Raw genomic sequence first — 12,662 nt, 5'->3', positions numbered from 1 at the left:
GCCGCCAACGCCGTTTTACTCCCGCCCGTACGTCTCCTTGTACTTCTCAAGGATTTCCCAGCTGATATTCGACCCTCCACATACCACCAGCACAACATTCCTCCTTGCCCACTCCTCGTCGGTCAGGCCCTTCCCCAGATACCGCCTCAAATCCCCGTTGTATGCCGTTGCGACAGTCGCACCGCATGCAACCTCAATCAATATCCGCGCATCATCCAAGAACCTCACACAGGCCATCGCAGCCTCTTGGTCCGTCACCGTCGCACTGATCAATTTATCCGCCCCAGCCGTCTGGGCCCATTCCCACGTCTTTTGCGACACCCTCCGGGCCCCCAGGCTCGTCGCAATCGACGTGATCGCCGGCAGCGTAACCAGCTCCCCGGCCAGCACGCTCGCATACAGGCTCTCGGCCCCCACCGTCTCAACAGCCAACACCTTGGTCCCATCTCGGCCGCCAAGCCGCTTCGCATTCCTCGCTAAACCCTCCATGACCCCATTCAACAACCCCCCGCCCCCAACGTTGCACACAATCCCATCCAACCCGCCGACCCCCTCAAACCTGCCCCCCATCCCGACCCCCATATCCAGCGCAATCTCATCCACCATCGTCGACACGCCGGCCCAGACGTCCGGGTGGTCAAACGGCGGGACGTAGACTTTGGTCAGACCCTCCTCGGGCAGCAGCAGCGTCTCGCGGAGGAACGCGTCGGCCTCGGCCCAGCTGGCGCCCATCTGGACGACATCGGCGCCAAGCTCGCGCAGCTTGGCGATCATGAAGGCCGACGTGGAGGTCGGCACCACGATGGTGGCGGGCTGGCGCAGCGAGATGATGGCCGTGGTCGCGCAGGCCAGGCCGGCGTTGCCTCCCGAGGAGCAGTAGAAGTGGAATTTACTTCCCTCGGGCTGATCCGAGGTGGAAATGGCGCGGAGCATCATGTTGCCTACGCCGCTTTTTTTGGGAGTGGTCAGAAGACGACAGGAGAAAGGGGGAACCTTGGGTGTGGTGGTGAGTTGGGCAAGTAACATACCGTGACTTGAAGGAGCCTGAGGGCTGGGTGTTTTCGAGCTTGAGGTAGATGTTGCATCCTGCCGCGCGGGATATGGGCGGGGAGAAGATGAGGGGCGTCTCGACCCAGGGTTTGGGAGGTTCAGGAGAGAAGGAGCCCATGGTGTCGGTTGACCGTGATAATGTTGGATGGTGTTGGAGGATTCGATGCTGTCGGACAGTGTTGATGAGGACCGAGGTAGGTATTGGCGATTGCTCGACTAGAAGTGAGAATGGGTGTAAGGTCGCGGGAGTGGTCTAGAACGCCAATCAACCTCCGTTGCCACCCCCCTATTTCAATGCCAGAAGACGGCACGGGCGATCAGGAACAGATGAACCGTTAAACCTGCAATTGCCACTTCTCTGGTCGATGCCGCTTCCTGCCGTACGCTGCCGGCAGTCGGTCCAGGTACCTGATCTGCCTTCCAGAAACACGATTTCCTTACCCCAAAATGACAAACGCAAACTCAGACACTGGTCTGGTGATGTCGACTATTACTTAAGAAATAAAGCTTTTTTCACCCATGACCATCACGGACATCAGCTACCACATCAACCCTTTGGCCAGCGGACCAACTCACCTTATCATGCGCAACTACCGCAATGCCGCCCGATTCCGGAAGGTCGGTCTGCGCCGGCGCCCCTGGCATGCAAGATTGACACGTAGGGCGTCGTCGTATCGGGCATTTTGACTCGGTGGATCCATAGGCCGACGGTAAACGACGCCGGGTCGCTGACGGCCGAAAACCGGAGTTACTCAACGACCTGCCGCATTCGATCCACAACAACTCCTCCAGCATCCCGGAAACCCATCGGGCCCTAGCGGAAAGCGCCGAAGTTTCCTCATTGGATCGGATATTGTTACCGATGGGTTGGACGGCGCGTAATTACTCATTGTTGTGATGTCGTGTCGAGGTCCGTCCATTGTTGGAGCTCCATGACCTGGGTACGTAGAGGTGAGGGGACCCAGACTGAGATGGGCTGGCATGCAGTTCCCGGTCTTGATGCCGTTGGATGAAGACTGCCGTAGCATAGGTACTGTACCTTGCAACGGGATGTGTTCCGGCTCCTTTGGGTGGGGTGGGGGGCCAGCGTAGGTAATCTTTGCTCACATGGCTGCCGGAACTCTTGGAGCCAGTCAGCCAATATCACCGCAGCTTCTAACAGACCTGCAAGAAGCAGCTCGCTGTCACAGTTCTGGAAGCTAGAACCGAAAGTACTGTGGTAAGGATCAAGTATTTGAGGGATAATGTCATATCCCAGTGGCACAGTCTGGCCGATATCATCCAAGGAAAGAAGAAGCAATGCGTTTTGCTGGTTCGCTGCAGGATTTCTTACGATGCATGATGCATCGTGAAAGAGAGGTCGGTGCTGACCTAAGACCTGAGGGACCGTCTAATCTCCATGGCAGTTCAAGAAACTAGATGGGAATGGAAGAACCCGAAGATTTGTAAACACGCTAATGAGAAGAATGTTTGCGCCGTCTGCGGTCGAATGGAGTCAACAAAGACTTTGTAATTCTCCTCAATGGTTGACAGTCACAGCAACCTAAAGGCATCCCGGACAGATCAAAGCGGTCGAAAGCTTGGAACGCCGGCCTGAAACGCTCAAAGGTTCCAGTGTTCTTAGCATGTGCTTAAGGAGCTCAGCAAACTTGAATGAACCTGGGCTAAGAACTGAAAGGCCATGGACCCAGGCAAAACGCTGAATCTGAAGTCGTCTGAATATCTTCCAGATTACGTTACCAAAGGAGGTTTCAAAATGGGTTGACTGCTTCGACTTTAGGTAGGTTGCCCTGGAAAGTGCTTCACACAGCGACGGGGAGGCAGGAACGATCTTCCAGGTTTCTTTGCACCATCACATGGACCTTGCAATTCTCGTCGCCTGAAACTCGACCCATTCACCACAGGAAACTTCAAGAGCAAGTGGACCTTCAAGTGGCCCCCCCTTTCATCCGGATGCTTCTGTTTACAGACTACCATCTGGCAAGTAAACACTGCGATCGTCTGCTTCCAGCCAACTCAACCACAGCGCTTCCCCAACCACAATCCTTACAGTCAACACGTTTGAGGGCGGCAATGCTTCAGTTTTCAGTTCTACCATTCCAGGCCTACATCGCATGATTTGCATCTCAGGTCAATCAATCTGACAAACTCTCTCCGTGCCTTCCAACAACATTATCAAGCATCACGCCCTGGAGTTGCCAACACAATAACCAAGCTGCCTTGGTTGTTTCTTGCGCCCAATTTCCTCGGATTTCAAAATTGCCCTTCCAAAGTCCGTTTTCCACCATCCATTTCCTTGTTCTCCTTAGCCTCTCTCCGGGGCAAGGCTGCCTTGGAAGCACGCCCGCCTTGCTATCGCTTTCCACTTCACACACCTAACACAGAGAGACACACACACATTGCGACCATTGCAGTTCGGTCCCCATTGCAGCAGGGTCTAGGGTCAGCAGCAGTCTTTCCTCCTCTTCCCTACCCATGAACCTCAATCTGGGCTTACTGGCAGCCGCTAGCTGCGTCCAAGCCTAGTCATCGGCCAAAGTAAACATATTCCTGATGTCCGAGCATAGCTGACGCTTTCCGGTCCAGATACCAGTCGCCACCTAAAGGCAAGCAGAGCATTGTTGCAGACGATGACCGACATGTCCTAAGGCCGACATCCGCCGTGGAATTGCCCGACACGTTCCAGCTCCTTCCTCAACGGTTCTCACACTGGCAACCAGGCCCAAGATGGCCACTCCGGTCAACCCGTTCCGCACACCCATAGACCGTGGCAAGCGACGCACCTTGCAAGAGATTGCAGCAGCCGCCAAGGGTTCCAATGCCTTCAAGGCGTTCCATAGGCAGTCAAACCAACCTATTACGGGTCATGCAAAGGTCGCAAAATGGCTCTGCGACCAGGGGGATCCCGTACAGGTGAGGGAACCCAACACCCGTCCATCCAGCAGGCGCTCTGCCTTCATTATCTTGGATGATGACGATGAAGCCCCTGGCCAGCGTCCGCACAGCCTACTTCCGCACGCTGGCGCAGTTGCAAAGCTATCCCCTCAAGTGCCCCATACTCCTCTGTCGTCCCGGCACTTCACATCAAAGGGGCTCAAGCGCAACGTGTCCGACTTGGACGACAGTGAAGATGTCATCTACGTCCGGACAAGCCCGGCCCCAAGCACTCCGAGACGGCCGCCGACAACTGAAGCAGTCGTGGACTTGACCAACAGCAACCGCCCGACACGCCAGACGTCTCTTCTTGGCCACCAGGACGACGATGTCATTATCATTGACCCGCCGGCCGCGGAGATTCGTCCTCAACTGCGGCAACTCCTTGGACGGCCCCGAGGTGCTGCAGAAGTCCAGCCTAGGAAGCGACGGAAACGAGCGCATGCTGGGTTGGTACCTGCCCGTGGCATTCTTGAGGGACCAGTGCAACGCAACCTCGAAGCGGTGGTAGAGCGGGTGGCCATATCCCCAGAGCGGATGGCCACACCCGAGGCAGACATGATTGAAGCCTCAACCTCGCTGCGAAGCGTCGAGTCTGTGACTCACTTCTTCACCTTGGCGACCGAGATGCGGGACAAGATTTATCGACACCTGCTTGTCTCAGCCAAGCCAATCGTGGTCCGACGTCTCTGGCAAGAGCTGTGTCGTCCCACCTCTCGCCGTGGTCTTCGTGGCGACGACGTCAACTCTAGCCCCCTCGATCCGAGGATCCTGATTGTGTGCCGCCGCACTGCCGAGGAGGGTACTCGAATTCTATACTCGGAGAACACCTTTCTCTACATGCTGCGAGACCCCGATGTCGTCGAAAATACCGGCAATGGGGTTGTAAGACGGAGCGAGCGGGGCAAAAACCGGAAGGAGGAGGAGCGTTCGTCCAGGAACGTAATCAACCTGAAAAAATACGGCCATCTCATCCGTCACATGGCCATCGAGTTGGAGAGCAACCGCACAGAAATCTCATATGAGAAACTCATGAGTGCCGCTCTCGAAACTTTAGTCCCTGATGCTCCTGGTTCGCCTCGGCTTCCATCCCCACCTCGCCCACCCTGTGGTCCGATCCACCTGCACACCCTAACCATCACCATTTCACCGCTATTCATAACCCAGCGTGCCGCGCGAACCGCTGGGCTGGGCAACCAAGACGCGGTCATTCACGAAGGCCGCTTTCTAAGCATGGTCGGTTTCTTCAGCCGTGGCTCACCGGTCCTCAAAGCACTCCATCGCGTCAACGTCGACTTCCTGCGCATCAAGGTCATTGTCAACTCGAACATTAAGGACGGCCGCGCAGGAGACACAGCCAGTCCATGGGTCGACCTGACTGAGGATGAGGTCGACGGCGACGACGAAGACGACGACGCCGAGGATTCAGACGAATCGGATACCTCCTCTGAGTACCGACCCAAGAAATGGCACTTCGAGACGACAATCGATCTGCGCTGCCTTCCCCCCCATCTAGAGGAGCTCAGCCGGGGATCCCAGCTCTGGGCCAACGATGCCCTGATACAGGAAAAGCGTCGCCAGCAGGGCGCCGAGGCGGAAGAGAAGCTAGTTTCCCTGCGTCGGCACATGGAGCATGCTTGCCTGGATCCCGAGATGGCGCTGCGCGAGAAGTTTTGGGAGGAAACTAGTGCTGCTGAGAGGAGGCGCCGGGCGCAAAGGGCAAAGGAGGAGAGACGGTTCGATGCCGATGCGTATTATGTCGAAGATGAGGGTGGTGATGGTGACGATGGGAGGACTGCGAGGGGAATGAAGTCGTTGATTATCTCTATCGACCGGGTGGGCGATGAGTTGAGGGCCTATCGTCCCTAGGAGGGTTTTGTCCGCCGGGGATTCGAGGCAACACGACAAAAAGGAGATTCCCGAATTGAGTTTGGAATCGGGCGTTGGCATATGCGTTTCAAGCGTCAAGGCGCGGTTTGAGGATGTATTATTAGCAATTGCGGTGGCATTTGCGTTGGCGTTGAGCATCGGGTACGAGAGAGGGTCATTTCCACCGGCATCATGGACACATTCGGGATCTTGATGGGAGGTAATATCGGGGGTTTAGCAACGGAAGGCGATATCTTTCCCAGTCGAGATAGATGGTCGCTTGCCCTGCATTAACTCATTTCATCTCTTTTTAGGTACTCCCCAAGAATCAAGCATTGATTTTCACCTTTGACACGTCCAGCGTCTCGGTGTCCACCAGCACTATCTCCTTGGTCGAGGCGAAGGAGGGCACCAAGATGAGCCGCACCGTCTGCCCCTGGGGGCCCTCGATGAGCTTAGTCCCAAAGGTGGGCTGGCAACCCACAAAGTAGAGATGCGGACACTCCTTCATAACGAAGGGCTCGTCTTCCTGGAACGGGTATGACCCTGTTGAAGTCGTTAGTAGCCCTCAAACGTTTTTCATACCGGATGGAGGTGGTGGAAGGTGATGGGATCTAAGAGCTTACACAGCGTGTCGGGCGCCGTCGGCGCGCTGCATCGCCACCGGCACATGGCCTCCATCATGCCCAGCCGGTCCTCGCTGTCGACGTACTTGCATATGTCGTCCAGGTTCTGCCCGCCTGTGCCCAGCACCCGCCAACCTTCCACCTCGCCCTCCCACGGGTTCGTCACGGGGTCCAACCACCCGGGCTCGGCCGAGCCCGGCACGGGAGCGTAGGTCCGCGCTTTTGGGAACATGGCCAAGTGGATCGGCTGTTGCGGGTAGCTTGCGTTGGCTGGGTCGAAGGTGCCTGGGAGGAGGGTGATGGGGATGGTGGGGAGGAGGGTCGAGAGGAAGGTGTCGAGGAGTTGGGAGGGTAGGGGGTTGTACGAGGACGCGTCGTAGCCGTATTTTTTTTGGGGCTTCTTGCTGTCCGCCGTGGTGCTGGTAGTGGTGGTGAAGCCGGATTCGTGGTCGGAGGGCTTGGCGATAGAGTTGCCTGCTATGATCAAGCGGGAGATGTGGGAGAGCTCGGACTGTGCGGATGGGTCGAGAGCTTCGCCGAGGAGAAATTCCAGGAGGAGGTTGAGCTCCATCGCGTAAGAGGTGTCGGTGCCGGAGAACTCGAGTCCGGAGACGATGGCAATCTTCTTTGAGGGTTGTGAGTCTGTCATATCGACGTCTTCGTCTTTTACTTTTGACTTCTTGATGGCGCCGCTGGAGAAGGGTTTAGAGAGGGACCAGCGCTCGGGCTGAGGAGGAAGGTCGGCGAATTTAAGATCGATAACCTCAAATTCGCCATTGACGTTCTCCGTGCCCATGGCCGCGATGATGCAGCCCGTCACCAGAAAGTAGTCCCTGAGGACGTTGCCGACGAGGCGGATACGACCCGAATCGTCCTCCAACATGATTGACTCGCCACCATTCTCGCAGTAGTATCGGTCGGCTGTGACGGGTGCCGAGATCCAACGCTGGCGAGTGTTAGCCCAGGGCTGTGGTTTACTTCAGTAGCAAAACTTACATCCTTGGACACATCTTCCAAAACACTGGGCTTCAAGGGCATGTCCATGTAGACGGTCCCCGCAACCCAGCACAACTGGCCCTGGCGGACATCCAACACCCGATTCACCTTGGTCGCCGTCTCACCGCCAAGAACGGTGCCCTCCCATGCTGCGCTAGCAACCTCCTCGACTGCGGGCTTGATTTTGGCGAGACGCAAGAAGTATATGTCGGCGAACTGCTGTTGGTACTGGCGGTCTTTTGGCAGGGCGAAGCTGTCGAGGGGCTTGTAGTTTGATTCACTACGTTCCAGCAGATCAGCTGTTTTGTCGCTGCAAATGTATTAGCTACATGCTCATGACCACGTCATAATATGTCGTACAAAGGCTTCTGAAGCAGACTTGTGTCTGCAATCTCGTCAAGAGTTACCATTGTGTGCCGGCCGTTGCAGTCGAGGTTCAATGTGTTGCTGGAGAATTAGTTTACCTCGGTTGAGGTGAACTGTGAGACGCGCTTGACGCGCCTGCAATTCTCTGTCTTGGCATCCCGGCTTCAATTAAACGGGCTGCGTCAGGGTCAGGGGGTCTAATACAGTTACCGCCCGCTAACCGCGGTGCGATAAGATAAGACCGTGGGGCACTTTCAAGCTTTCCGCTGCAGGGACAGAAAAAAAGAAACTCGGATCAAATTGCACCCTTGTGACAGCTACTCTGGACGCCATTCACGCTCGCGCACGCCCGACTACTTCCTGTCCCTTACGCACCCAATTGCGCAGTTTTGTTGAGAACCTTGGTATTAGCCTGCGCAATGGACGAGCCAATGGCTGATGCTCCTGGGCCGCAGGTCAGGGTGACCTTCACAACGACCGAGGCTGATCTTCAGCTCCCCGAGAGCAAGCGACAGCTCCTCGTGCCTGCAGACATCCGCCGCTATGGCCTCTCTCGAGTCCTCAACTCCGAGTCTATGCTCGACACTGGGTCCATCCCATTCGACTTTCTCGTCAACGGCAGCTTCCTGCGGACAAGCCTCGAAGACTACCTCACAAGCAACGGCCTCTCGCTTGAGACGAACCTCACCCTCCAATACGTCCGCAGTTTAATACCGCCCGTATTTGAGGCCAGCTTCGAACATGACGACTGGGTCAGCGCCGTCGATGTCCTCTCCGAGACCTCCCCCTCCGGCCGGTGGTCGGGCGAAAGTTTCCAGCGCGGTCAGGACCGGATCTTGTCCGCTTCCTACGACGGCCTGTTGAGGATATGGAACGCTTCTGGCCAGGTTCTCACAACTTCTCCCTCGGGCAGCCACGGCGGGCACACCGCCAGCATTAAGGCCGCCAAATTCCTCACAAACTCCCAGCTCGCGTCCGCGGGCATGGACCGGACCGTGCGAGTGTGGAAGTACACCGAAACCGACCAGTTCTCCGGCGACCTCAAGCCGACGCTCGAACTCTACGGCCACGTCGGCTCGATCGACTCGCTCGAAGTCGACGGCACATCCAAACGCCTGCTGACAGCCTCGGCCGACGGCGCGATCGGGTTTTGGAGCACGTCCAAAACCTCGGCACCCGAAGCCGACGCCAGCCTCCTCTCCGGCGCACACGCCTCCAAACGGCGCAAACTCACCACCTCCCTGACCGCCGCACAACGCGGGCCGCTCTCGCTCATGCAGATCCACTCAGCCCCAGCCACCGCTGCCGTCTTCGACCCGCGCGACCGCACGGTAGCCTACTCGGCCTCGCAAGACCACACGGTCCGAACTATCGACCTGACCACCAGCAGCGTCGTCACCACGCTCTCCACCTCGCACCCCCTCCTCTTCCTCTGCGCCCTCCCGCGGTCCGGCTCCGCCCCGCTCCTCGCAGCCGGCACGGCCGCGCGGCACATCACGCTGGTTGACCCGCGCGCCAACGCCGCCATGACGTCGGTCATGACGTTGCGCGGACACACCAACAAGGTCGTCAGCCTATCGCCGTCGCCGGACAACGAGTACTCGCTCGTGTCAGGCTCGCACGACGGCACGTGCCGCATCTGGGACCTGCGCAGCGTGCGGCCCGCGACAAAAGACGAGGGCGGCATGGGCGGCGTCAGCGAGCCGGTGTATGTGATTGAGCGCGAGAGCAGGCAGCAGGGTGGGAGCAGCAAGAAGAAGAAGGCCGTTGCGGGCGAGGGGTGCAAGGTGTTTGGGGTCGTGTGGGATCAGGGGTTGGGGATCCTGAGCGGTGGTGAGGATAAGAGGGTGCAGATCAACTCGGGGAGGAACATTTTGGCGCAGTAAGAGAGAGGAAATGGAAGAAGAAAGTGTAGGTAAAGAGGGGCAGATATACCCGGATACTGAATGGATATAAATTGGGATTGAGTATTGCTGTGTAACCAGCATGGTTTCGATGTCAGGACTGAAGGTTCGCCAAGTCGGAGACTGTCCCCGAGTCCAAAAGCCCCTCAAGCATACCCAAGCCCGCCCTCGTGTATCTTCGATTCTACAGAACTCCATTCCACCTCGTATCCTTCCCCTCCGCTTCTCAACAGAGCCATGGCAAGATTTTCACAGACCTAAGCCGCCGTTCCCCCGTCTACTCCATACTTGCACCCTCAATACAGCCATCGGCCAATATTCGATTCCCATGCCAATCTCATATTGGACCTCTCCCCTAATATCCATCTACGACCCAATCATCCCCGTCAGCCCGAATACCAACAAACAGGCCAGTCGTGTGAACTGTGTGGCATTTCGGGGCTTTACACCCTGTGTATCAGACTCTGGTTGCGTTTCCGGGGATGCCTTTGACGCCTCGATGGGGTTTGGACGTCGACGGCATGCCGCAATGTGTGGGGGCCGCAGTAAGGACGGATCTGTCGACGTCGTCTTCCCTTGCGCTCCTCGGCTGCTCGGATGCGTACCTCTCCCAAAATGAAGGGCGGGCGAAGATGAGCCAGAAAAAGGAGGTTTCCACCCCGTTTTTGGAGGTTGTTTGCCCATAGCCAGATTCAAACTAGCGACCTTATTTCCCCCGTGACAAGGTAACCTTTGGAGAAAAAACCTTGTCATTGCTAGTGACACGCTCTACCAACTGAGCCATACGGGCTGGTTGCAGCGCCGTGGAGGTTTTGGTGGTGATGAGGTGGGGTTGCGGTGGAGGTTAGGGCTCGGCCGGCCGATTCTGGCGAGATTGGCTCGATCCTGGCTGGCTGGCTCCGTATGAACGCGAGGGTAACTGGATAAGCGCTGGGGCAAGTCCCTGAACGCTGAAGAACTTGCGGAGCGGTGTGACAAAGATGCCAATAAAGGAGGCGACGAGGGATCGAGATTTGGGTCACGGTGTTCAATCGGGCTGTGGCTGTGATTCGGCTGCCGGAAATGACTTAAAGTGAGTGGATGGTTTGATGCTGGCCTTGATTGAGCGTTTGTCGACAACCAGGGGAGGCGTCGCAGGGGTTGTCTGCTTGCTGAGGTCCGTTGCGGTCCTGGGGCTAGTGCTGCCTGCGAGCACGGCTTTGCCTTTAAGGTCTAGCTGGTCTTCGAGAGCCGGCCCGTCTTCGCAAACCAGTGTGTCTTTGAGGGCTGCTTCATCCTCCGGGGCGAGTTTGCCTTCGGGGCCAGGGTTCTCCTCGAGAACAGCATCAGGATCCGCATCTTGCTCCTCAGTGGTTTCTGGCGGCACGGGTTTGGTGACGGGAATCGGGAGGTTGAGTTCGGCGTGATGGGGGAGCGGCGGAACAGGGTCAAGAGCCTTTCGTTGGTGGTCAAGAACGGCGTATAGTTGCACGGCTGCATAGGCGTCGGATGACGAATCTGTAAATTTGTCAGTCAAGACACCGGTCGTATCCAGGGTGAGTTCGACTCACAGATGATTTGATCCATATTCAGAGACTTCGACCAGTCGCTCGCACGAACATCGTTGCCCTTGAACATGGGCAAACCGAGAATCTCCTTGACCTGGGTAGCCAGGGCAGCCAGCTTCTTATTGATGAGATTATACTCGCCACTCCTGGAGTACTTGACGAGCTTGTAAAGGTGACTTAGTTCGAACTGGCCACGCGTCTTGATACCCAAATAGTCGGACAGGCGTGTACAATCGCCCTTGATCCAAACGCCAACCTTTGTAACGTCGGGATCCTCCAGGATCTTCTTCAGAGAGGGCGCGACCAGAGTGTCCTTCTTGGGATAAGCGGCAATGTGAAAAAGACCGATACGGCTGGGCGAGGCCAGCTGGATGAGGGATACATTACTCCTGGGGCCAAAGGTTTTGACGGCGTTGGGCATCCACTCCAAGTCAAAGCCGAGTACTTTTTCCTTGGCAAAGTACTCCTTGATGACCCTCTCTGTGGTGCGCGAGCTCGTGCAGTAATGGACTTTGACCCTGGTTTCGGGTGCGCCGTCGTTGGCCGGGCCGCGATACAACGTGTAATTCCAGAAAGACTGAGGGGTACCCCCGGAAGCCTGTGCTGCCTCCCGGAAAGTTTTGTCGGGAATCCTGAAGTCGAGAGGCGTGAAGGGAGGTACAGCGGGAACGACATCCTTTGGTTTTGGTTTAGCGGCATCCTCGCCGGGGGCTTGACCCTCCTTGGCCGCGTTGTCGCCCACGACAACCACAGTCGTAGGCGTGGGAACAGTATTGGTGAGGGCGGTCCGAGGCGTAATCAGGGAGGCTGCCACACTGCCGGGAGCTATTTCAAGTCCGTGGCCAGCAGGGGCCTCTTCAGCTGCTTTTCCTGTCAACGATAGCACCGGCGGAAGTACGGCACTTTCCTCGGCGACAACCGCAGCTGGTGCGCTGTGATGCCTCAATGGCGGCAATCGCGGATACACCACATTGCTACCGCCTGCGAAGACGATGCCTCGGCTGACATGCCACACCTGGTTTGCCGATTTCCTAGCAGTCATTCTCGCGAAGCGTCGGTGACTTTGAGATGCAGTTAGTAAGGGCTATTGTAGAGCAATATAATGTTTCCGACGGGCGACTCACAGCAGATTTCGATATGTGCCAGAGGAAGCGAAACGGCGGCAAAAACAAAGCGAACACGGAGATCTAACAACCTTCACCCCACGAGTACACGAATACCTCATGGATCCGGATAATCGAACGGTCACACCACTGAATGAGCGGACTGCGCCATGGCTCGTAAATGTCATGACGCTGGGCAGGGTTAAGAGACCTGACGGACCAGGGAGGTTGCGACGGTAATGTAGGCAGACGCGCTAGCAATAACAC

At 56.9% G+C, this 12,662-nt stretch overlaps 6 protein-coding genes and 1 non-coding gene across 7 annotated transcripts; 2 read left to right on the top strand and 5 right to left on the bottom strand.

The window, feature by feature from the left end:
* Nucleotides 1-15: 15 nt before the first annotated feature.
* On the bottom strand, nt 16-1,168 carry N657DRAFT_566794 (tryptophan synthase beta subunit-like PLP-dependent enzyme; the record flags this gene model as incomplete). The annotated part of the gene is made up of 2 exons (XM_062788451.1): nt 16-949; nt 1,029-1,168. 2 exons carry the CDS (start codon nt 1,166-1,168, stop codon nt 16-18), a joined length of 1,074 nt encoding a protein of 357 aa, XP_062651323.1.
* A 2,609-nt stretch (nt 1,169-3,777) lies between these two features.
* N657DRAFT_566711 (uncharacterized protein) lies at nt 3,778-5,853 on the top strand (the record flags this gene model as incomplete). Its single annotated transcript, XM_062788446.1, has 2 exons — nt 3,778-4,467; nt 4,498-5,853. 2 exons carry the CDS (start codon nt 3,778-3,780, stop codon nt 5,851-5,853), a joined length of 2,046 nt encoding a protein of 681 aa, XP_062651322.1.
* Nucleotides 5,854-6,181: 328 nt separating this feature from the next.
* On the bottom strand, nt 6,182-7,885 carry N657DRAFT_566477 (uncharacterized protein; the record flags this gene model as incomplete). The annotated part of the gene is made up of 4 exons (XM_062788429.1): nt 6,182-6,399; nt 6,480-7,425; nt 7,476-7,785; nt 7,836-7,885. The coding sequence occupies 4 exons, from the start codon at nt 7,883-7,885 to the stop codon at nt 6,182-6,184; spliced, it is 1,524 nt and encodes a 507-aa protein (XP_062651321.1).
* Nucleotides 7,886-8,260: 375 nt separating this feature from the next.
* Nucleotides 8,261-9,727, top strand: N657DRAFT_669375 (microtubule-associated protein ytm1-like protein; the record flags this gene model as incomplete). The annotated part of the gene is made up of 1 exon (XM_062795483.1): nt 8,261-9,727. The coding sequence occupies one exon, from the start codon at nt 8,261-8,263 to the stop codon at nt 9,725-9,727; it is 1,467 nt and encodes a 488-aa protein (XP_062651320.1).
* A 192-nt stretch (nt 9,728-9,919) lies between these two features.
* On the bottom strand, nt 9,920-10,665 carry N657DRAFT_216624 (uncharacterized protein). Its single transcript, XM_062786263.1, has one exon. The coding sequence runs from the start codon at nt 10,496-10,498 to the stop codon at nt 10,112-10,114; it is 387 nt and encodes a 128-aa protein (XP_062651319.1). The 5' UTR covers nt 10,499-10,665; the 3' UTR covers nt 9,920-10,111.
* On the bottom strand, nt 10,423-10,535 carry N657DRAFT_t29. The gene has a single exon. It is a non-coding gene; the product is annotated as a tRNA-Ala (tRNA).
* A 107-nt stretch (nt 10,666-10,772) lies between the features above and the next one.
* On the bottom strand, nt 10,773-12,334 carry N657DRAFT_678139 (ribonuclease H-like protein; the record flags this gene model as incomplete). The annotated part of the gene is made up of 2 exons (XM_062796044.1): nt 10,773-11,242; nt 11,296-12,334. 2 exons carry the CDS (start codon nt 12,332-12,334, stop codon nt 10,773-10,775), a joined length of 1,509 nt encoding a protein of 502 aa, XP_062651318.1.
* Nucleotides 12,335-12,662: the final 328 nt, after the last annotated feature.

Source organism: Parathielavia appendiculata (genome assembly GCF_033297405.1).
Source record: "Parathielavia appendiculata strain CBS 731.68 unplaced genomic scaffold N657scaffold_2, whole genome shotgun sequence".
NCBI lineage: Eukaryota > Fungi > Ascomycota > Sordariomycetes > Sordariales > Chaetomiaceae > Parathielavia > Parathielavia appendiculata.
This window is presented reverse-complemented; position numbering and strand designations above follow the sequence as displayed.